This window comes from Aphis gossypii, chromosome 2 (assembly GCF_020184175.1).
Source record: "Aphis gossypii isolate Hap1 chromosome 2, ASM2018417v2, whole genome shotgun sequence".
NCBI classification, from domain to species: Eukaryota; Metazoa; Arthropoda; class Insecta; order Hemiptera; family Aphididae; genus Aphis; species Aphis gossypii.
The window spans coordinates 72,446,318-72,470,808 of record NC_065531.1 but is presented as its reverse complement, the minus strand read 5'-3'; the positions used below and the strand labels follow the sequence as shown (position 1 = coordinate 72,470,808).

The 24,491-nt window shown below is 25.4% G+C and overlaps 1 protein-coding gene across 1 annotated transcript; it reads right to left on the bottom strand.

Moving 5' to 3' along the window:
- Nucleotides 1-1,949: 1,949 nt before the first annotated feature.
- LOC114125880 (galactokinase-like) lies at nt 1,950-18,200 on the bottom strand. The gene is made up of 9 exons (XM_027989680.2): nt 18,040-18,200; nt 13,319-13,496; nt 6,705-6,900; nt 5,204-5,333; nt 5,006-5,131; nt 4,450-4,631; nt 4,198-4,354; nt 2,377-2,497; nt 1,950-2,284 (listed from the first exon to the last, which is right to left on the bottom strand). The coding sequence occupies exons 2-9, from the start codon at nt 13,487-13,489 to the stop codon at nt 2,171-2,173; spliced, it is 1,197 nt and encodes a 398-aa protein (XP_027845481.1). The 5' UTR covers nt 13,490-13,496; nt 18,040-18,200; the 3' UTR covers nt 1,950-2,170.
- Nucleotides 18,201-24,491: the final 6,291 nt, after the last annotated feature.

The window sequence follows — 24,491 nt, the reverse complement described above, 5'->3', positions numbered from 1 at the left end:
ATTTTACAATTTGAATTTTAAATTACGGTCCCTCAGTATAACGTATAAAGCGTTCCAGGCCTTGAAAATAAGTATTTTGACAAGTGCTTTTTAAGTGAAATATTATCTGGAATTGATGAGGAAGACATTTTTTGAATAATTTGGTTTTAATGGCTAAAAATTGTTGATGGCATTTTTTTTTTATTGAATAATTTATCTAGCTCTTTCATAGTTTGTAACTGAAGATCGTTATACAAGGATAAGGTTTTAATATACCAAGAAGCATCTATGATAATTCTTGCTTGGAATTTCAGTAGAATTTGTATTATTATATTACGAGTATATTCATAATGTAACAACAGGATAATAATATATTTATGCACTATAATCGCAGTAGTATATACTTTTAGTAAATACGTTTCATTTTACCGGTAACTTGTCTAAAAAATAAATTCAATTGCAGAAGAATCATCATAATATTGATATACTATATTGTCATCTGTTCACGCAATATAAATGTGTATTATAGTCATATATTATTCATTCAGTGGTACCAAATTCCATGTTTCCATGTTTTGTGGATTCATAGACCATATAGTGATAGTATAATTTGTGTACTTCACTTTTGTATAGGCTCAAGGTGTTCATTGTAGTTATTGCAGGTGGATTTTATACCAACATATTATATACACATTCCACGGTTTATGGAGGAGATTCCCATGTAATTATGTGAGTGGGCGGTAGTTTAAAACGCTGTGTATGTTTCACCAGTGCTATATTTTACGTTCTATATCTTAAGCTTTTACTGCTGAAATTATATTAGATTAATATTATAATATCTATTTGAAATTTAAAATTACACATTTATTATTATTATGATAATGTTATTCTATTATTATATACCTACGTCCTATACATTTATTTATGTGTATAGATAACATATAATTTTCAATTTATTATTAGAATCTGCAGTTTTGATAAATCAATTTATTTTGGTTATATTTGCTTGTACAGTTTATACGTTATAATTATAGTTGAAATCTAATTTGATTTTTAACAAATGATAAATTTACTATAATTTTATTTTTTAAAGTTTTCATTAGTTTGTTTAATAAGTTGGTTTACAAACGCATATAAGTTTTCTCTATTTTATTTGTATGTGTTCTAAGTGACCAAGCTCAAGACTCCCACTGATAAATTCGATGTATTCTTATAGCTGCATCTTCTTGTTGCTTTAATTAAAGCACTACAATTGTATTGTTTCTCGCTTGCTCGTTCTTATTAAATTCCCTATTTATGTTATTCTCTTGGTAAAATAACGAAATGAAAAGCAATTCATAATAATAAAAAATTAAATTTGAGTTGCCAGATGTTATTCAACAAAATAGTTATTTAAAAGATAGATTTTATTTTTATTTTACAAATTATTTTATTATTTACGTTATTTACGAATGTAACCAACTAATCTACACCTATCTACAGGTGGCTACATATTATCTATGATATTTCAAATTTGAAGAGGGTAAAATAAAATAATTTATACTTTTATAAAATAATTTCAGCAGATAAAGACAAAGAAAACGAATGGAAATAACACGAAAAAGGTGAGGAGCTGTGCGTACACAATCCAGTAAAGAATGTGTAATATATTCTATAAGACCAATTAAAATTACTTACACTTGATGTTACTGAATCCATTGTGGCGTACTGATATTGATAGTACGAACTAAAATTTATCGAAAATAATAAACGACTGGAATCTGAGTAGGAGATATACGAAAATTAACAATTTATTCATCGTTATAGTTTTAGAAGGCATCGATAACGATGGGCTGTGGAATAGAGACATCTGTAATCAATAATCACAGTTATATACTCAGGCCAGGTATAAAATCCTCCGATAATAATTGATTCAAATTTTGCAATTTTTAGTTAAGTATAGGTAAATATAAAAATTTTTTCTAAGCGTATTTCATCGGAACTAAAATAAAATTTACTACTATATTAAAAATATATATTATTATATGCATATAGTTCTTATTTATGTATCTCATAAAAACACGTATAAACATAAAACAATTCATAATAAATGTACACAACTAAATACATTATGAGCGATTATATTACTCAATACGATATGAATAATATATGACTTTAAACGGTTATTGGCGAGAACACGGCCGCGGGTGTACTATAATTTAACAATTTTGGCTCCGCATGACGGCGAGACTATGTAGAATTTCGGACTTCCTTTGTATTCCGAACTAATGGCACTAACGACAGAGTTAACGGCAGCCTGGTCCACCTGAAAAGCACAACGAAATATTAATAACAATATCATAATTACACAGCGCGGACACGCGTAATTCCATATAATTGTAGCACTGTGGCCCTAACCAATGTGACTGTGCATCCACCGAAACCTCCTCCGGTCATACGAGACCCAAGGACACCTGGCACTTTTCTGGCCAATTCTACCAACTGATCCAACTCTGTACAGGAAACTTCGAAATCGTCCCTGAAAAATATGAAAAACATAACAACAATTAACATTATTCCGACGAAGTCCTGCGCCGCGTATGATATGTGTGTTTTTAAATGATTCAATAAACACACGAATCGTATAAAATATTATAGGTAGGACTACGGAGGTACCTATATCGTAGTAGGTATACTGTCAAATAATAAAAAAACCTCATCGTGACAACATCATTTTTTACACGTTTTACCATATTATTTACAGTGAACAAGAACAGTTACGAAGATTTTGTTGATGACATTATTAAACTAATAAATAATAACGCTGCGTTGGCCAATATAGATACCTACAATATGATTTATTAAATTTATTTTATATACACATATTCTCATTTTTCAACACGATCCAGCACTTAGAATATTGCAAACCATATTATAATATTACAGCGTTTAGCTATAAGCTCTAGAAAACATTTTTCGTTTTTATTGCTTTAAAAATTGTATATTTTCTTAATAATAATCATACAATTTGAATTAGGTCATGACGGTATAAAATTGTAATTTTTACTTTTAAATAACTTTTTATAATACCTTTACTACTTAGGTATAACTGTTTAATTGCCAAGTGGAAATTACCTACAATTGAATCCTGAATAGCAAGAATATACATAAAATGTATAAATATAATTTTTTTTTTAAATATAAGTCAACATTGAATAGGTAGTTAATACAAAAAATAACTTAATTACGCTTGTGATCATCATGTCACATTAAAATCAATAATACATAGTGGTACTATGTATACCTATCTACTTTATACTTATAGTTATTATCGATGTATGAGTGGGAAAATTAATATGAATAATATGTTACAACAATGAAAGTACTAACAGCATTGTCTTTTTCAAAATACGTTAAATTATTTATTTTATTTGAATAATAAAAGTAAATACTGAATACAATCGATAACAAAAAAAAAGGCTGTTCCAATTCCAGAATATAAAATTGTTGCAAAAACTGTAATATCGAGGTAAAAATATTTTTAATAAAATATAATGTGCACGAGTGTCATTGTTTTTTCTTTACGCATGACCTTGTATTGCGTGCCGATATGTAACAACAAATTATATATGAAACCGTAACAATAAAAATAAAATCTGTAAATAGGTCCGTGGTTAACAGAATAATATAACAACCAACATTTAATTAATAATAAAATTAGAATAATGATACGCATAAAAATGTATGATGCAACAGATATAGCTCCAGTAAAAGTAACAAAGTTTACTAAAAATATGTTAGATGTAAATATGTAGATGATAGAAACATGGTAGGTATCATAAATAATATTATCATGGCGCTAATTATTTTTGGAAATAACTCACGTTTTAACCTTGCTCCTCTTTATTATTCATAGAAAAGTATATTTTTATATAATAAATTAGATAACAGCCAATCACAAAATAATATGAAAACCTAGTACTAGATTTTTTTTTTAAAAAAAACAACATCTGATTAAAAATTTTTTGTAAGATCATGCATTAATTTTTTATGTTTTTTAAATCATTATAATTGACAAATCACTAGTTATGCAATATGCATATATAAGTGGGCACCTATATTATTGTCACTAATAGTATCACTATACTTAGTACTTGTTAATCAAAACAATTAAAACCTTAAAAAAAATATATGAAAGGAAATTGCGATCAACACGTACAAAAATGAATATTAAATTACCTTAACGAGTTATGACTAGCATTCATGAGTTCACCAAACGATTTGTAATCACCGCGTTTCAATACATCAGCAGCAGTTTTGGTTCGTTCAATTTCCGTTATTACGTGTCTAGCTCGTTTATATATTATTTCATTCATTTTTCCATTCAAGTGTACTTCTGTTCAATCAAAGCGTAAAAAAAAAATTAACACCCTAAGAAATATTTTATGTTTATATATTATTATTATAGTGTTGAAATGTTGTTGGCTTTACTATTCAAGTTTTCCATCGTGGCGAACCTGAGACTTTGAACGTTTAACAAATCGCTTGCTTCTTCGCATTGATATCGTCTTAGCTGGTATTGACTACTGGATAATTCATGATGAACATTGGAATTAGTTATTAAAAACACGTAATTGGATTCAGTCAATGGAACGGGTTCGTATTGTAATGATCTATATAAACAAATATGAAATATGAATAAAATTAAATATACTTAAGAGGAATAATTAAATCAAACAAAACTGTTAACTAACTTTTATAAAAATTAATCTATGTGTTATATAATAAATAATATAAAAATCGATCCTACAGCATAATCATAAGATTAATATTACAATAAAAATAATTAAACATTTTAATGTCACGTGTTAACAGGAACAAGAAAGTTTTTGTATTTTTGTATACGTCTTTACATCGAATCATCCTACGTCCTTTATTGAATGAAACATATAATCACCCCATCAAAAAAAAAAAAAATTGGCCCTAGTCCAAACGACAATAGTAACGTTGCATTAAGACATATATGATTATAATATAATAAACATACTTGCAGTCTATGAGTAAAGCATGACCTTCTATTCCCATTACGGAAATAAATTGGTCCATGATCCCGCAAGGTACTCCAGCGAACATATGCTCTGCTTTTTGGCATACCATAGCTTTTTGTACTAATCTGAAAAAATGTAATTAACGGTTTAGCTGTTTACTCAACACCGTATTGACATGCAAATAAAGTTTTCATTACTGAATTGTTTTATTTCCGGTAATAGCTTCGATGAATGAATAAGTAGCTACTTCCAGGGAAGCACTGCTGGACAGTCCACCACCCAGAGGTACACTGGATAGAATTACGGCATCAAAACCTACAATTATACCTATATGGGAAAAACAAAAAAAAAAAATAGTTTTTTAATATACTGAGTAAGTTACCAAGCTTGCTCAGTGCTATCCCTTAATTTTTCATTTCTTTATGCATCTATCCAACAATATTTTTTTTTACATTAAATAGTTAAACACGTTGATTTTAGAAAAATGTCAATATTAATTAATTAAAATATGAGCTAGGAAATTTTGAGTAATTAAACTGTATGTACAAAAAATAACAGTTCATCGTAATAGGTTTGTAAGATACTTGACTATGATGATTTTAAAATTATATGAATTAATATAATACTATTAACATTTATAATTTGAAAAACTATTATTAAGAATTATAGTTATTCTAAATAATATTATATTATACAACACACTTATACATAGAGTTTAATAGGCAAGTCAAAAGTGATTAATTTGTACTTCGATTAAATGGGTATAATAAATTTATAACGACAAAAGTAAGATCTCATTTGGAAAAAATAATCACCATATGAAACTTTTTCATTAGTATAAAAAATCTTGTGTACATTTAAATAAACTTAAACGTTCGTAAAATCAGAATTCGAACAAATGCATCGTTAAAGAATAAAGAGATCATGAATTTCGTTCATACACCATAGTAGTAAATGTATTTATTGTTTTAAACTGCACATTATTCTTTATTTGGTCATCACAGTATTTGTTCAGCAATTAAATTCCATTCGAAAAATTGAAATTTACCGCGTAAAAGTCTCTGACGGTCAATTTTAGGTCACACAAAAATATTCACTGTGTAAAATCATTTTTTGTAAGAACTTCATTTTTGAGTTATATTTGGACAAAATTGTTTAAAATTATTAGAAAATTTTTTAGATATTATCGCTATTTATTTATAAAATATTATAAATTAATTTGAAACATAATTTACATAAGTTTTCTATTAATTCTCCAATAGAAGAGGTAGGCATAAATTGTGATTAGAAATTGATTTTCATGTAATGTTATGCAGAAAATTCCGATTTTTAAAAAAGTTTATATCTTGTATTCACTGTCAATCATTGCAGCATTGTTGCCAAGATGAAAAAAAAATGTGCCGGGAAGGTATAAATTTAAGTATGATTTCTATATGTTTTGTCAATATAATATTTTAATGTATACGGTTTACTTGAGGTATATTATAATATACACCGTCAAACGGCATTAGTATAATATTTTGTGTATAAGTATTAATTTTTAGATGAAAAGCTCGAAAAAACTTGTGAATGTTTACTGTTTAGTCTATAATGGTCTCTAATTTATCTATCATCGACGCATTGTTTGTTAATGACCAAACTAATTAAACAACGTATTATACTTATTCAAATAAACAGTACGTGCCTATGGGTACGCACTTTGGAAGCATGCGATCACTCCTTTGACGTAGTTGGCCCATTTAGGTGTGCCCACGTACAGTGGTTTGACGGTAGGAATTTTAAATTCGGTTTTATTGGAGTCCTCGATTTCATCGAAATCGTTACATGCAGTAACTACGCGACATGTGTCACTATTATTGGCTCGTCCTAACATTATTGTTACCATGGGTAGTGCCTATAAAATGAACAAAAAAATACAATTAATAAACAATTACTCAATAAATGGAAAAAATCTTTCATAAGCTTAATATACTTATACATATTAGCACGGAAAAACATGTAGGTTGTAAATAAAAGTATTTCCAGATAACACTAAATTTATGAGTTTATAAACTGAATTAAAAACGACAGGTAGTACATAAGCGTGGGTATTAAAATAAATTTTTCAATTAAACCCATTATAATATGATAGGTATTATTATAGGCATTACTACCTATATTAGTTATGATAAATGTAATCTAGTTTATTTCCTTCGTCCTGTGGCATTTAGATTAGTTTCCGGATAGTCTAATAATAGGATGTATAATAGTATATGGGTACTAGTTCAAAAGTCATAAAACAGTGTGGACACTCAGTTATATAAATAATAATATACCTATATGATATAATATTTATTATTCTTATTACGATTTTTTTTCGTCATGCATATTATACCATTTTTATAGAAATTCTAAATAAATTATTCATATAAATAGAGGTAATGTTTTTTTATCAGCATCTACTTAAAAAATACTTTATTATATTTGAAAAATGAAGAGGGAAAACCAGTGGTCAACATTTTAAATACAGCTCAATATTTAATGCTTTACAAAAATAAAATATTAAAAAAACAGTTACGTGCTAAAAGCTTCTAAATCGTAAATTATGATGAGTTTATGACAGTATGACACAAAAATAAATGTCATAAAATTATATAACATCACAATGCAAAATATTAAATGAATTCGGTGATTTTAAAATAATACATGTTTTATAAAAAATATGTTTTCAATACATTTTGAATAAACTGAATATTTATAATTTAAGAGATCTATAAAATCTAATTTAAATTATATATATATTATATTAAAAATATTCATAATATCATTTATTAATACGTAGAAACTTAAATTTTTATCATGAGTCAATTTACAATTTTATTATTTCACATGTTTGATTATTATTGTATGTAAAGCTCATAATTATACATAATTAGGTGTTAAAAGTAGATAAAGATAACATTAACGTTCAATAGAATTTCTCGCATTATTAATGTACAACTTTCAAGATTAATAGTTATTAGCTTATCATCTCCATAGTACGAGAATACGTTTATTATATTTTACTCTAGTGATAAATATTAGAAACATTACACAAATAACGAATACCTATTTGATAATTGACGGTGTATAAGTATTTTAGATTATGGGCAAAGCAAGTGTATTTTTTTTTAAATATTCTTTTTCGGTTATTTTGTCATTCTTTTGAAACAGTAAAAATGCCTGTTTCAATCATTAACTTTGAGAGTAGTTACTGGTAGCAAAATAAAATAATTCTGTTTTTATCGAAGATAAAAATAAAAAATTACTTTTAAAAACAAGCGGGAAAAGCGATAATTTTTTATGTTAAACCAATTTTGACAAAATTGTTTTAAAAACGTATGAAAGCTTAGAATATAAAAGTAATAAGTATACATCATTATAAGATAATTATATAGAATGGTAAAATAAAAAAATAAATTATATCTTTAAAAAGAATTATAGGATTTTTTTTAAATAAGAATATAGATCAATTTTTTTTTGTAATTAAAAAATGAAATATTAGAAACTAAATTTTTACCAATCAATTATATTTTTTAGATATAGGTTTTACAAATATTTAGACTTTTTTTTATGAAATTTAAAATTTTTGGCTTTTTAGTATTTTTTTGCTAAAATTTAATACAAAATTCCTTATAAGTTGTTACAACAGTAATTAAAAAAAAAAACTAAAATACATAGCTCAATTTTTTTATAAACGTTTAAAATTTAAGTTTTGATTTCTTATATCACAAAAATGTGTAAATTATTTTGTAGTTAAAAATGCATATCATTTTTAATTTTAATACCTTAAGTTTGATAATTTAATAAAGATTTCTTTTAATTTTTTTATAGAAATTTTAAAAATAAGTTAAGTATAAAGTCACATACATTCATGAGCGCATTAAGTTCAAATTTTAACGACTTTGGATATTCAAACGTATAATTTACTCGATAATAAAGCTTGACGATTTAATTCAAGGTTCATCATACATAAATTATACTTTCTTATATACACGTGTATACTCGAATCCTATTATACAGCAGAGCGACTTCTTCAGTTTTTTTGTTTTTAAACTGTCTATAAGACTATAAATTAGAATTAAGAATAAAATTGAAAAAATATTGAAGTTGACATTCGTTAATACTCGAAGGTATAAAATAACTCTTTAATGTTTACCTATAGTCTTTTAAATAGTTTTCGAATAGCGAGAAAATAATTAATTTACAATAGTAAATAATTTCTATCGACAGTGAACGACGCACACAATTTTATAAAGATTGGATATTTTCCATAAAAATATTCATGTACTAGTGTAGTTAATCGATAGGTATGCTATAAACACGCTTATTTACTTATTATACTCTAATAATGAAATTATTCAAATACCAATTATAAAAATTATTAATAATTTTAATATATTTTAATACTATATTTTCAAATATTTTGATTTGTATGCATCGAGGGCTCAACGTTTTATTATAATAAACTGTTAAGCAGCTAATTTTTATAAAAAACTATATGTATTTATTTAGAATTAAGTAAGAATAGTTTACTTCCTGTAATAAAGATTATGATTCTTAATAATGGTTTTAACTTTTAAATCAAATACAAAATAGATAAATACTAGTTAATTTATTACTTGCTTAATATACTAAATTTCTTTTAATATCTTTTAATATTTAAATAAGATATAGTTAATAATTAATAATGAAATAATGAATTATAAGTAAAAAAATGTAATAACATAAAGACACTATAAATCACTATAAGACATTGAAATAATTCTTTAAAAATACATTTATTTTTTATAGCACTATAATAATTCAACAATAAGATAAACATTAAAACAATTATTTTTGTTATTTGTATTATAATTATTTATTGACGTAGGTAGTTATAAAAAATATCTGCATAAGTTATCGAGGTGAAATGTTTTTTCAATAAATAATTGAGTGTTTTTAACTACATTAGATTAAGTAATTAATGAAATCTTTAAAGTTAGGTTAAAATAATTTATCAAATTTATTCAATGATAATAAAATTAATATTACATACATATATATGTGTGTGTGTGTGAGCTTGCACGCGTGCGCGTGTAAGTGTATTTATTGTAAATAGAATAAATAAAATACTTAAGGTATCATTTGCATCGCAAAAGGTAACAAACAAGATAAACTACGATTGATCATAGTGTACTTTAAATAATTATACATTTAATCTAATGATGTCATAGTTTAAAAGCCTAAAATAAAGAAATCTAATTAGTAAGTACGTACTAATAATGTTATATATTATATAATATGTAGTATCACTGCTATGGTTTAAACTTACGATATTCATTTGAAAAACAACTTAGGATCAATTAATATAGTATAATATGATCATACATCAATTTAAATCAATTTAATACAATTTAATTAATAACAGTATTTTTTACAATTACTAACAGGATATAATATATTTAATATAGGTAATATTTAAGTTTCAAAAAAAACCCAAGTTAATAAATACTATTTTCAACAAATATAAATCAAATAAATATATAAATTAGTTATGTTGTTGCGAAACATTGATTTAGTTTTTGAGAGTATACATTTTTTTAATAATTTAAATGAAAAGTTTACATAACTTTTATACATATTTGTAAATTGTTTATGTTGTATACCCGGTTCAATATTTAAAACAGTGATAATGACAGTGGTTAAAGTTCAAATATGAATAATTCTATGTTAGGGTCCTGTGAAATTTTCAATCGTCTTGAATATTATAGTGTAAAATAACATAATATACTATATGTATAACTATTAAATAATGTATATCTATAAATGATATTAAATATATTAAGCATTGTTTCAAAATAGTTAATAAGTGCGTTAAAATATTCAATTTAATTTTTGAATAATATATAAATAAAACAAATCAAAAAATTAACACAATACTTACTAGAATGAAAAAGTATGTAAAATGATTATTAGCATAAATACGAGTATTTATGTCAGTGAACGTTAAAAAAATGTACTAAGAAAGTGCACTTAAAAAAAAGAAGCTATTTAGGAATTTAAATTTATTTGATAAATAAAAAAAATTATAGAAATTATTATAATTCATACAGAGTTTAAAAAATAAATTAATGAATAATAATATAAATATAATATATATACGCAATAAATAATCATAAGTAGGTAGGTATATTACTAATTTAATACTGTATACACATCATGTTTATACACACTTTAATTAGATACGACAAAAGTTATTGTACAATGTTAAATTAAATAGTAAGCTTTCAATAATTGCACGATAACTTTAACTAAGTTTATACTTGGTCATGCTTTTTACTTATTCATGATGAATACGATAGAAAATGCAAAAAAATACAAACACTAAGAATGAATAATGAATGTGAATAGGCATTACAGTCTATACGAGTACTGACTATACTGACAGAAATAAAATGCACGATTTTTACATACATTTTATATGATATAAAAACGATGGACCTGCCTACAAACAATTTTGAACGACCGTGTAAATATACAATTTATACATATACCTATATATACATCTTAAATGATGTGAAATAAATTTTTGATAAAATGATGTCAACTAAAAATTCAAATTTATTAAATTGGTTTTTAATTCATATCATCACATAAACGCATGTATTTACATATTTTTTATAAAAAATATAGGGTAATACATGTATATCAATTATTCAGAGCATACAAAATAACAACACTATATGTCAATAAATACTTTGTTAGTAACACCCACATTTCTTTAACTATACCTAAATCATACTTAGCGATACTACACCAACAGTATACATACATAATGAATATATTCAAATTTTTCAATATTTTATGAGTTTATGACATTTAAGTTTTGAAGACTGTGGTAATATCAACTTATTTTTTCAATTGGTAATCGGTTTCGTTTCTTGTAAATTAAATATATATAAACCGATAACATTTTGATGATTTATTTTATTTAAAATCAAATTCGAACAAATACGTACGTCTTACGTAATTTATTTATGTGTACTAAGGATAATAAATCTATAACTATAGGTTTTAAATATATGGGTCATGGGGCCTCTGATGATAATACAATTATTATTGTAATTAATATTAATCTATTATTAATATAATTATTGGTAAAACTACCGACTGTAATATTAATAATCATTGTATTTTTTTCATTATTTTATTATTAAGTACTAGATTAATTCAATTTTATACTTCTGTAAAATCATTTATAAGAGATATTATCCTTGGAATATACATTTTAATAACTCAGAAAATATAGATACATTTAATAAGCAAATTATTGTTTTAACAATTTTACGCATAACGTAGCAAATTGTGCATTTATAATAATCCATTTTACTGTTATTTATTGAATTATAATGAATTGAATTATTATCAAATGTAAAGGTAAGAATATTATTCAGGATCAAGATTTAAAAAAGATATTTTCGATATTTTAATTTTGAAGTTGCGAGTATTTTATAATTTAAAAAAAATAATTTAAATAATTTATAGTTTTAAAATACATATAACTTACTTCAAAATTAAAGAAAACAAATTAAATATTTTTTGTTTTTTGGAGGAAACAACTGATCCATTTGTCATAAAAAATATCGTCTATACTCTATACGTTGGAGTAATTTAAAAGGCTTACAATAATTATATTTTGTATTAGATTTTGAGCATCATTGGCTGGATGTGTTTGTTGTTTGTCACTAATTATCTAATAATTAAATTATTGATGTTAATTGTGTATTTTTGTGGGGGGATAGGGAGTATGGATTGTTCCTATAGAAAAAGATAACTAATACACACAATAATTCAATAAATTAAAACTAAAATTTATAATAGATCAATCATAAAAATAATTAAATTAAAATTTAAGGATCCCTAAGGATCCATACAGACGTAGTTTGTGCAACCATATACAGGTATACAGGGTCATTTAGCTCTTGGGTATCTTATGAATACGACTAATAAACATTTAAATCTAAACCAAGTTAATTAAAAAAAACAACTAAAATTGACTTTATTTATTTCTATTTATTCTAAGAAAATTAAAATATCAGAATCTATGGCAATTCAAAATCCATTTTATATATCTAGTGATACCTAAGTGTATAAATTATTTTTTTATTATTCATTCAATATTCTTCTAACAATTATATATTTATAAACGTAAAATCATAAATCAACATCTAGTCTGTTATATATATCTACTTTTTCTACTTATATATTATTAAGTTTTTAATTTTATATGAATCATAAAATGATTTACTCACCATAGGTAATACGAACCCGTCATTATAATCTGTATGTTCTCCAATTAAATTTACTCGTCCAGGTCCAATACCCAATTTATCAGGTTTTTCAACATCTGGAAAATGCTTCGCGAAAAATTCAAACCCTCTTTCTATCAATGCTTCGGTTGTTTCTGTTTTTATTATTGACATTTTGAATCTAAATCATATAGGTACATAATTATATTAAATATTAATGTAAATAATGATTATAGAATATAGATGGTTTATTTAATAGAAAAATGAGTAAGTATTAGGTAATAGGCAGTAGGTACACATATTGTAAAAAAATTATGCTTTGAATAATTCCTAGTTATTACAGCTTATATTATAATAATGTAGGTAATATTATATTAAAATTATAAAATATCAAAAAAATATTTAGGCTAGTCATATAAATAAATTTCAAGAAAGATTTTCAAAAAGTTTTATTTAGTAAATTATTTTTTAAAATTAAAACGAATAGTATTCTAAAAGTTATGCGTAATAATAATAATAATATACGCAAATACTTATTAACTTTAAAAATAAAGATACATTTAAAATTCTATAAAAAAAACTCCATGCGATTCAATAATCTTTAAATTTAAGAATATAGGTCAATTAATTTATTTCTTATGAAATATAAGCATTTTGATTAGCGGTGCAACATAAAATGAAATTTATGATAGACAAATATGTATGAAAAATAATTGGAATCATATTCTCCAAAGAAATTGGTTTGATGTGGTACTTCCAGTGTAACACGTAAACATGTTATCAAAAAATATAAGTATAAATATTACCTAACCTTTAGAGTTATGATGTATAAGTCTTAAGTATATTGAATTATATGTTTATATTCTTATTATAGATAATAATGTATAGCCGTATAGGTACAAATGTACAATACAATAATATTCTAACAAAAAGGAATTATGGATATATTCCATGCTATTTATTTTTTTTTTTACGTTTTCGTTTTAAGACATTATTTTTATGAACGTGAGAGTAAATTATTTATTTCAATTCAAGTGATGATAAATAACGGAAAAAATACGCGCATGTAAATTGTATAATAAACTATTAAAATATACATGTTTAGTATACATACAAATGGAATATTTTACAAACAGAAATATATGGAATTATTTTTATCAGTCAAATTTAAAAAAAAAACGTTAATTAAATTGATAATAATAATTTGAATTCCGATAAAATAAGTAGTGCAAGCAGTAGATCACTAGATCAATATGAAATTTGATCGCCCTATGGTCTATAAAAAGCCCACGAGGCTCTTTAAACTTAGACATTAAATTATAAGATATTTGAGATTCAAATTTTTGATTTTTGATTCATTGAAAAAAGAGTCTGATGCTACAAGCTAATAAATAACAATAATAACATCATTGTTTTACTAATTACAAATATATATAAAACATTAACGTTGTATACTAAAATTTAACTTTTTAAACCTACGTTTTTATTAAAAAAAATAATTGTTTAATGTTTTTTTTTTTTTTTAATGTCATGATGAAATTACTGCGGCCCTCAACTTGAATGTACCCAAGAGGCCTGGCCTAAATATGCCACTGATTGCAGGTGTTACAAATTTTATATTTTCAGCTATAAATGTTTAAATATATATGTAGTAGTTCTATATTTAAGAAATTTGATTAGGTAATTTTTCAACGGCTTTCTTGAACGTTAAAAGTAAATTAGTAATTAAAAACACAAACAATTGATAAAGGTTTAAAATGTCTTATAGTTAGTATATAAGTAAATCGGTAGCAATGATTTTCTTCTTATCATTTCGTGCATTGTGCATAATATACATAAATACATAATATTATTTATGTATTTAGTGAAACATTAATGATTTAAAAAACTATTAACTTTTTAAAATGTTTCTTTTTTATATAACTAAGTCATTATTACAAAATGTTTTTTTTTAATTATATTTTTAAAATTTTTAAAGTAGAATATTATTCGGAGTATTTTTATGCATGAAAATAATGTTAGAAAATATGTTGTGCTTAACAAAGGTAAAAAAAAATTAATAAATGATAGTAATATAAAATGTATTTTTCTAAAATTTTATTTTGTTACGACTTGAAATTGTGTATAAAAAAAAATATTTTTCAAAACGTAAATAGTTTTTAAAATAATAAGATGTGTTCTTTGATAAAGAGAGTGAGAGAGTGAAGATTAAGTTTTTAGTAACTGCTTAAATGTGATACATTATACAATATCTTTTTATTTTTTTACCTATAAATATTTTTATAAGGCCATATAACCATAAAACCTAAGATAATCTATAGTCTGAACATCAACGAAGGCAAATAATTTAGTGAATAATTTTTCATCTTACTCGGACGAATAATATCAGTCTAATTCTAGAATTTTTATACTACAAAACATAATAATACCATTTTAGTTATACGAAAAAACTGATTTTCAAGTTAGCAGCTCTTTCATTCATTGATATAAAAATATGATTCGATTACCTTTAAAAATTAGCATGTTCATTAATCTATAGGTACTTTGGAGATTTGGACCATGGTATATGCATATTATTATGTAAAATCAATTTATTATACTTATAGACGTAATAGGTTTATATAGACACTTATAAATTATGAAATTTTTCATATAATCTTAGTCGTTGAGTTTTGAATAATTATTTGAATTTAAACGATATCTATTTTATACTTATCTCAAACGTTTATTATATTATACGCTAAAAGTTTTGTAGCAATAATCCTAGTGATAAGTTTGTCACCTAATAGGGTTATCTCGTATGAATGTAAGTACTGTACTTACACGCGTGCTGGTTATTTTAAACGATAAGTCCTAAGAGTCATCGGGAATTTCGTATTATTGAGTTCACTAAAACGCGATTTGAAACTTATATGACAATAATTATACCGATCATAATTTATAGGCTTTATAGCTATCATCTGTAAATTACATGAACAAAATAGATTAATAAATAATATAATATTATGTTTGTCAATCACCGTACATAATATTATGTATATTAGGGTTATACTATAAAATATACTATATAATATAATATTATGTAACGTTTTTAATTTTAAAAAGTAGGTATGGCATTTGTGTAATTAAACTGGTAAACGATTAAATTTAGATACCTATATGTTAGTGTCTAACCTACGTAGTTTTTTATTGTGGTTTTAAAACTACATTTAAATGGAGAAAACATCATCATAATTATTATACCCACATGTTTTCGTCTGTTACATCATTATTTTGTTGTTATTGCTTTATAGTAAATTACTAAATTATAATGACTATAAATTAAAAACAAAATAACAATTATAGTCATTATTCAATACAACAAATAAATAGACTACCTATTTACTAAAATGTATTTCACGTAAGAAATTTCTAAACCACTAATGAACACGATAGCGTCTTTTGAAATTTCGACCAACAACTTCGCGTGTTTATAACAGTTATCAAATCGTTAACATTATTAAAATCATCGTAAATATTATGACTGCCTATTAACTACCTACTGTTGTCAATCATTAAATTGTTAGTAATCATAATATCACGGATCGAAAATGATTTAAATAAACGATAGCAATAAGAGTGTGACGAATTTTTATTTTTAATCGCTGAACATCTTCGTATAAAATAAATTGGTCACGAGAGGAAAATTAATCATTTATCTTTTAAAAAGCAAATACAACGAACTGCCCTATAGATACTATATCAATTATTAGACACATAATATGTATTATTATATCGATTTAAATATATAATAATGTATTTAGTCGATGAGTTCGAGAGGTTGAACAATTGCATATTCATATAAAGATTGTTTACAAATTACTGTTGACGGGAGGTCTAGCACAAAATTTGAAATGACTATTATCGAGTATTGTCAAATTATTAATTTAGCATGATTTAACGAGACCCTTTTAGAATAACGACATATTTTGTGTTCATTTATTTTGTTTGTACGCTAAAAGCAGTTAAGACGTAATGCACGTTAATACGTTATATATTATAATGTACCTATAAGCAGTATAGGTTGTGTAGATACGTGATGTGGGACACAAATTTCCATGTGAATTACCTATTCAAAATTGACGGTAAAATAACAGTGTGAGCAGTCAAGTACGTTATTGGTGCGTATGCCCATAGAACAAAAACTATAGAAGCATTATTTTCGTTTTTTTTAATTCTAAAACGCGCACATTACCACATGACAAAATATTTTTGAATCGCGAACGGCGGGCTTTTGCATAATATTATAACACGAGTTGTTTGAATAATGATAACGATTAATAACCGCGGACCGACTTACACGCGTTGAATCGGCAGCGTGCGCCGTCTTCATCATCGCACTTCATAATATAATAATAATAATATTATTTATTATTATACTGCAAAGTGGTATTTACTCCGTTTTTACACCATAGTAAATAGTTATTATAATATCGTAGGTACAGATTTCGAATAAGTTTAGACAACGGACACTATACTTATCCGTATAGTATTACTATATGTTAAGATATATTATTATAAACAAGCGATAACGTATCGCGGTCTTAATATTAATATTATATTTGTATGCGACTAGTGTATTGCATAGTTTAACCGTAATGTATCGTTTGCATTGTGCGAGGCGCAGTGGAGAGGAAGAAAATATTAAAGCATATAAGGAAAACAAAAATAATATATTTACGTACTTTTGTCGTTGCGGGCGGCGGTCAATCGAAACACCAAGACCGTACTGCTCGGACGGGCGGGCAAACCAGACTAAAAACTGTGATAGGTACCTTACGATAAAACGGAAAAAAAGCGCACACGCACACACACACGCGTGGTTTTATTAGACTGGCCTGCACGTTCCCCTACTCCTACACGTATACACACACAAACGTGCGCACTCTCGTCACACGCTGATAATGGTAAAAAATATATAATATAATTTTATATTGGATACGAAGTGCTATAGCTGTATCGTGTTTCGCGCGTATTGCCATACGCCGTATTGCCTAGCGCCCTGCCGTAGTACGCATCGCAAACAATATAATATTATTGGGTAATTATTATTATTGTTTTAGTGCTGTATGGGTATTTCAGTGGCCCATGGGCGTGACTAGACCTAAAATATTGCGCGGAGACGCTAAAAAACCTAAAAAAAATGGGCAAGAAAATTCGCTTTACTTACCTCTCCTTGTCAATATTTTAAACATATTTGTTTCCACTATAATAAATTCATAAATATTTTACCTGTTGTGCAATAAACAATAAAAAATAAACTTCGCAGTTAATATATTATATTTTATAATAATATTTCAATGATCACAAAATATCAAAAATGTATCGAAACTGCCTAGTTTTTATTGAATACATTTAACGAAATAAAATGGTTTTATTTGTGAGATGAGAAAGTCAAACAAAAAATAAAAACTTTCCATTGATTCCAAAAATATATAATAGAAAATAGTATTTTATTTATATATTAATAGAGTTAAAAAAAATCATTGAAAAAACAACTAATTTATAATCTATAACGTTATCCTGTTCTAATAAAAATAACTAGCGAAGGTTCTCAAACTAAGAAAAAAAAATAGAGCAATCCCGTCTCCCTCCCCCAATTCGAGTGTTGATTATATAAGTATCTAATAATAAAAATTGTGTATCTATAGCTTATAGGTAGGTATCGGTTTCGTTAGTTTATACTTTATATGTATAAACTATAAAGTATAACATAATTATATATCGTTATGGTATTATAGGGAATTTCCTGAGTGCCTTAAAATTTCCCTATTTAATTTCCTGTATGAACTCGTAAAAATATATCATCCAGGGTGTGTTGTATCTTAAGAAAAAATGTAGTTTTTTTGACGTAGATCGAAAAGGTGTATTATAATTTTTAATAATATTTAGACTTTTAAGTTATGAATTTTAACTTCTTTTTAGTTCCAAGGAAGTGATGAAAGCTAGAAACTCAAAAACTTAAAGTCTTGTTAAACCTTAAAACTTTAGAATTATGTTATGTATAATTTATGTACTTACTAAAAAATAATTTTTTTACTGAAAGCTAATTAGAAGAATAGGCGGTTGATCACTTAAATAAATAGTCATATTTTAAAAACTACAATATTATATCAATAATCCATATTTGAAATTTAATTACATTTTCTTAAATTTTTAAAATAGCATTTTTGTTAAAAATATAATATTTATAAAAGTTCAAATTTGTACATTCTTAAATACGTACGCGTGTTTTAAATACGATTATTACCTATCGGGGATTACAAAAAATGATTCATATACTACAAAAAATAGTTGCAGAAAACACAGGTAATAATTAAACATATTACGGTGTAGGTATATTAAAGAATTAAAAGAACATAAAAATAAAATTGAATAAATAGATTGTAGGTAAAAGCTTGGCAAAACTAACACTCCATTCAAAAAAATAAACTTGTATAAAAATAAAATTGAAAATCTTTTCACACAAAAAATTATCTAGATAATCCTTTTCAGATAGTAATTTTATTTAAATAGATAGATAAAGTTATAAATATTAAATTATTTTTATTAGATATGTAGGACATATGAAGTCGAGTCCCCTGCGTAGTTTCAATATAATAATTTTATATTATTATTATTATATTATTATTTTTTATTATTATTATAACTGCAGTGTTTGATCGCGTAGGGAACCACCATGCATTTTTTGTATAAGTATATACGACAATTAGAGAAAAACATTATTATATTTTTATTTAATAACTTCAAAAGGTATTGATCAAATAATTATTGACTTAAATAATAAATTATTATTTATATGTAGGTAATATAATTTGTATATAACTTGTATTTTTAATGGTTTTTGTATAGATATAAAATAAAGTAAATAATAAACTTTTTAGTTTGGCTGCAAATAAATCGGTCAAAAAGAGAAGGGTATAATTTTGGTATTTGGTCGACAAACGGCTCCGTTATACACGACGATGATAATGTACTATAAATCCCATTCATTGGCTTGAATCGAACTCATGACTCATCAAACGTTAGATACTATTATAATTTATAACTATCGCACATGTGACATGCGACAAGACGGCAAAGCTAATTAAATATTGATTAAATATAAATACTACTCAGATATCGATGGATACTTCATCTCAATATAAAGTAAATTAATATTATATTATATATTATACATTACGCATAATTTTATGAAGGCTGTAGACTCGAAGTTTTCGAGCAGCATTTTTGTCATAGGCTTGTTAGGGGTAGATACTACTGATACTAGATGGTGACGACAGAAAGAAGATAGGTGGAAATTGCCCTTTTCCTATCCAACTCCATTACTCCAATATAGTAATATTTCGACGCAGCGGCAAGCACGTGGCACTCGTGTTAGTAAACACGTACGCCGTATGCACGTCAATTCGTTTTTTCGTTTTTATCTACTCTCTCTCTCTCTATCTTTCCGGAGATTTGAACGGAATTTCGTTTAAAACACAACACACGTGACATACGATCGCTTCCGTCAAGATTCCATTATAAATATATTATAATAGTATGTATATTGTCGTATACATATATAATATTGTATGGAAACTATGAAGTCGTGAAGCAGCGGATCCGTATGTATCTATGCCCTATTGCGCTGTACACATCAAATAAACATACAATTATTGAATATATTAATGGAAGTACTACTAAACGGCAATTCGCACACTATTATTTCATTGCCTTAAATCCATTTAACACTTTAGAGGAAGGTGAGATTAACGTCTATAACACCTGCAATAATGAGTAATAATTGTTAGTTATTACCTACTCATTATTAATTATTAGGTAACTAATAATCTACACTATACAGCTTCATCGTACTTTCATAAAATTAGTCATATTTTAAACAAAAAGTTAATAATGTGCCCCCATTCAATATTTTATATGGATACATCGATACCAAAATTTTTTTATAGCAAAAGTTACACAAAACAAATTATTAAGGTAAAACAATGAAAAAAATGTGTGTTAGTCTTATTTCTAAAGATAACTAAATTTTTTTAAATGAATCTGTGTTATTTAGGTACTATTATTAGTAATATGTATGGCAATTTAGTGGCATACATAGAAATTAATTTTGGGAGGGGGGGATTAATCTAGCCCCCTTATAAACACCACTGTATGCGGTATTGTGAACTAATAGGTAGGCTTTAAAAACATAGAATATATTACATATTATGTATATTACATATAATTATATAATAAGTTGTAAGTCAACCCCAACGTTCAGTAAAACGGTGTAAATAGATTTGTAGAATCAAAGTCTAAAGCTTAAAATTAGTATAAATAATTTATCTAAAATATTTAAATATATACGTAATTTTTCGTTTCGTGATGTTAGAAAACTCATGAAAAACGGTGTATTAAAATTTTTAGGTCTTAACACTCTTAACATTAGCTTGAAGATTTAATAATTATGAATCAAAATTATTTACAAATGTTCGTCATTTTTACAAATAGTTAACCATCCAAACTTAACATAGGAAATATAGTAGCGAAAAAAAATCACGCCGTCACTACATCTACTACAGTGATTTACTCAATTTGAAATATACGCTCGACATCTCTGTACAGCAGAGCGGCTACCTACGTCTCACTTTTTACTTTTCCTAGTTATTTTGAAAAGTACTGGATTTTATTTATTTTCAACTCCTCTCCCTAGTATACAAACTATATTCAATTTTCTACTATGAATGGATAGAGAATAATCGACACCTAGATAAGGAAATTTATCTTAATTTTTAGATATTAAATATTCAAATTTGACGTAAATATACTACCTATTTATAGACTTATAGTATACGTCATATAGTAAATGTTAAGTTAAAAAACTATACTGGGTCATGACCCTTGGGTGATATGAAGACTCCATTCCCCAAGGGTTAGATACTTTTAACAAATTTTAGATAAAAGGTCGTAAGATAATGGCGGTCTATACTTATTGTTTCACATATACAAATATATATTATAAGTACACACACAGCTTAAGAAATATTGAATAAAAACATTAAATAATTATTAATTAAAAACTATAAAGTACCCATTTAATATTCAAATATATATATATATTCAAATAAAGAAACATGAACGCTTAACACGCACATTAAAATCTATAAGAAAACCATATAAACAATATTTTCTTTTATCATAATTAACATATATCAGACATATATTCTTTATGCATAATTTTATGTATATTATAACTATATATAAATGTAAATACCTAAGGATATTGCATTTATAACATATACATATTTAAATTTATAAGTATATAAATAAATTTATTTAAAATATTAAAAAAACCCAAGGATTAGTGTAGATTCATGAAGTTATTTTACTATCTACCAACTACAGTTTTAACTTAAATATAATAACGTATAGATATAGTTTATAATAGTATATTACTTAATCAAATGTTTAAAAATTAAGATAACCCACCTCTGATAGCTCTCGCACCTATAAATATAAGCAGATAAAAATATCAACAATAAATGTACCTACGTCTAAAGTATTATTTTATTAGATAATTCAATAACTGTAAATTATATACATAATAATAATTAACAATCATAGTAAATTTAATGAATAATTTTGTATATATACAACTATGTATTTCAATTTGAATTTAAATTTCAAAATAAGCGACGAGTTGTAGGTTTTAAAATTGTTCCCGTTTAAATGTACTACAACCACTACAGACTATACTATAAAGTATATTTTAATATATTTAAAAATATTAATATTCGTGAGCAAAAACATAAATACAATATTTTACATGGAACTTATAAATACCTACATAGCTATAAAGACGATTATTAAGTATATTTTTTTTTCAAATTTAACATAATCGTTTAATTTTATAGACACATTTATAATTTTAATTATGTACAATATACATATTTATCGTTGCTTTTTAATTTAAAAACATTCATCCTAATAGCACATCCAACTAACTATATCAATTTTTTCTTATATTTAATCTTTGATGATTTATAAATGTTCATAATATGTTATAATATGTTCGAACACAGATTTGATAAATATAATAACTCATTAAAAATGTAATTCTAACGAATCGAGGGTTATCGTTATAAATACCAAACGGACAATTCAAAATCCAAAGATTTATTAAACTATTATGAATGTATGTGATTTTACATTTATTACTTAATTAAAAAACCTCTGCAGCTCTGAATAATAATTTTGTAGAAAATTACTCATTCTGTTTATTTCAACCGTAATCCGAAACAGATATTGATTATTTAGTACTACTTGATGCATTGATCAGAGTACTCGTATACATTTAATATTTGTTTTTTAATAATTTTTATAATAATACCAAATTAAAAATTGAATACCGGATAAGTCACTAAATGTACTATTGTATAATTTTGGTTCCTAGTCATTGAGTAGGTGACTGAAATGGATGTGTTGAATTTGAATTCTATGATTAATCATTCAAATCATTGTATACAAAAAACGATTCTGAGTAATGAGTGGACATACAGTCTGTCAGTTTACATTTTTAAGGATATTTTATTAAGACACTATCTTATGGCGCGGATCCAGGGGGGGCGAAGGGGGCGCACGCCCCCCCCCAAATCCCTAAAATAGGTTTGTTGTTGCTTTTACGTATTGTGTTACAATGCAGGCAGCTTAGTCGTAAGTATAAATACAATTTTGCGCCCCCTCCGTAAAACATTCCTGGATCCGCCCCTGTATCTTACAATATATTTTACGGAAAAAATTGAACTAATTTTTGCCAAAAAAAAACCATATTTATTATTATAATATTACTATTTCATATAATGTTACTAGTTATCACTTATTTACTTATAAGTTAATATACTCACTAGCCCACCAATCCGAATACTCAAACAGCCAAATATACCAACAACAACTACCATCCGCCACGACAACCCTGACTTAGTTTTAACTTCTCTCCGAAACCCCCTGAATAACATATCACACTGGCATTCTCTCTGGTGCGTCAAAATTGATGAAAGCAAATCTGTACACACTTCTTTTGCTTTCTGTCACAATTAAGTGAGTCAACATCCTCCACTATATAGAAGCAACAAGTCTATAGCAAACTCCGACA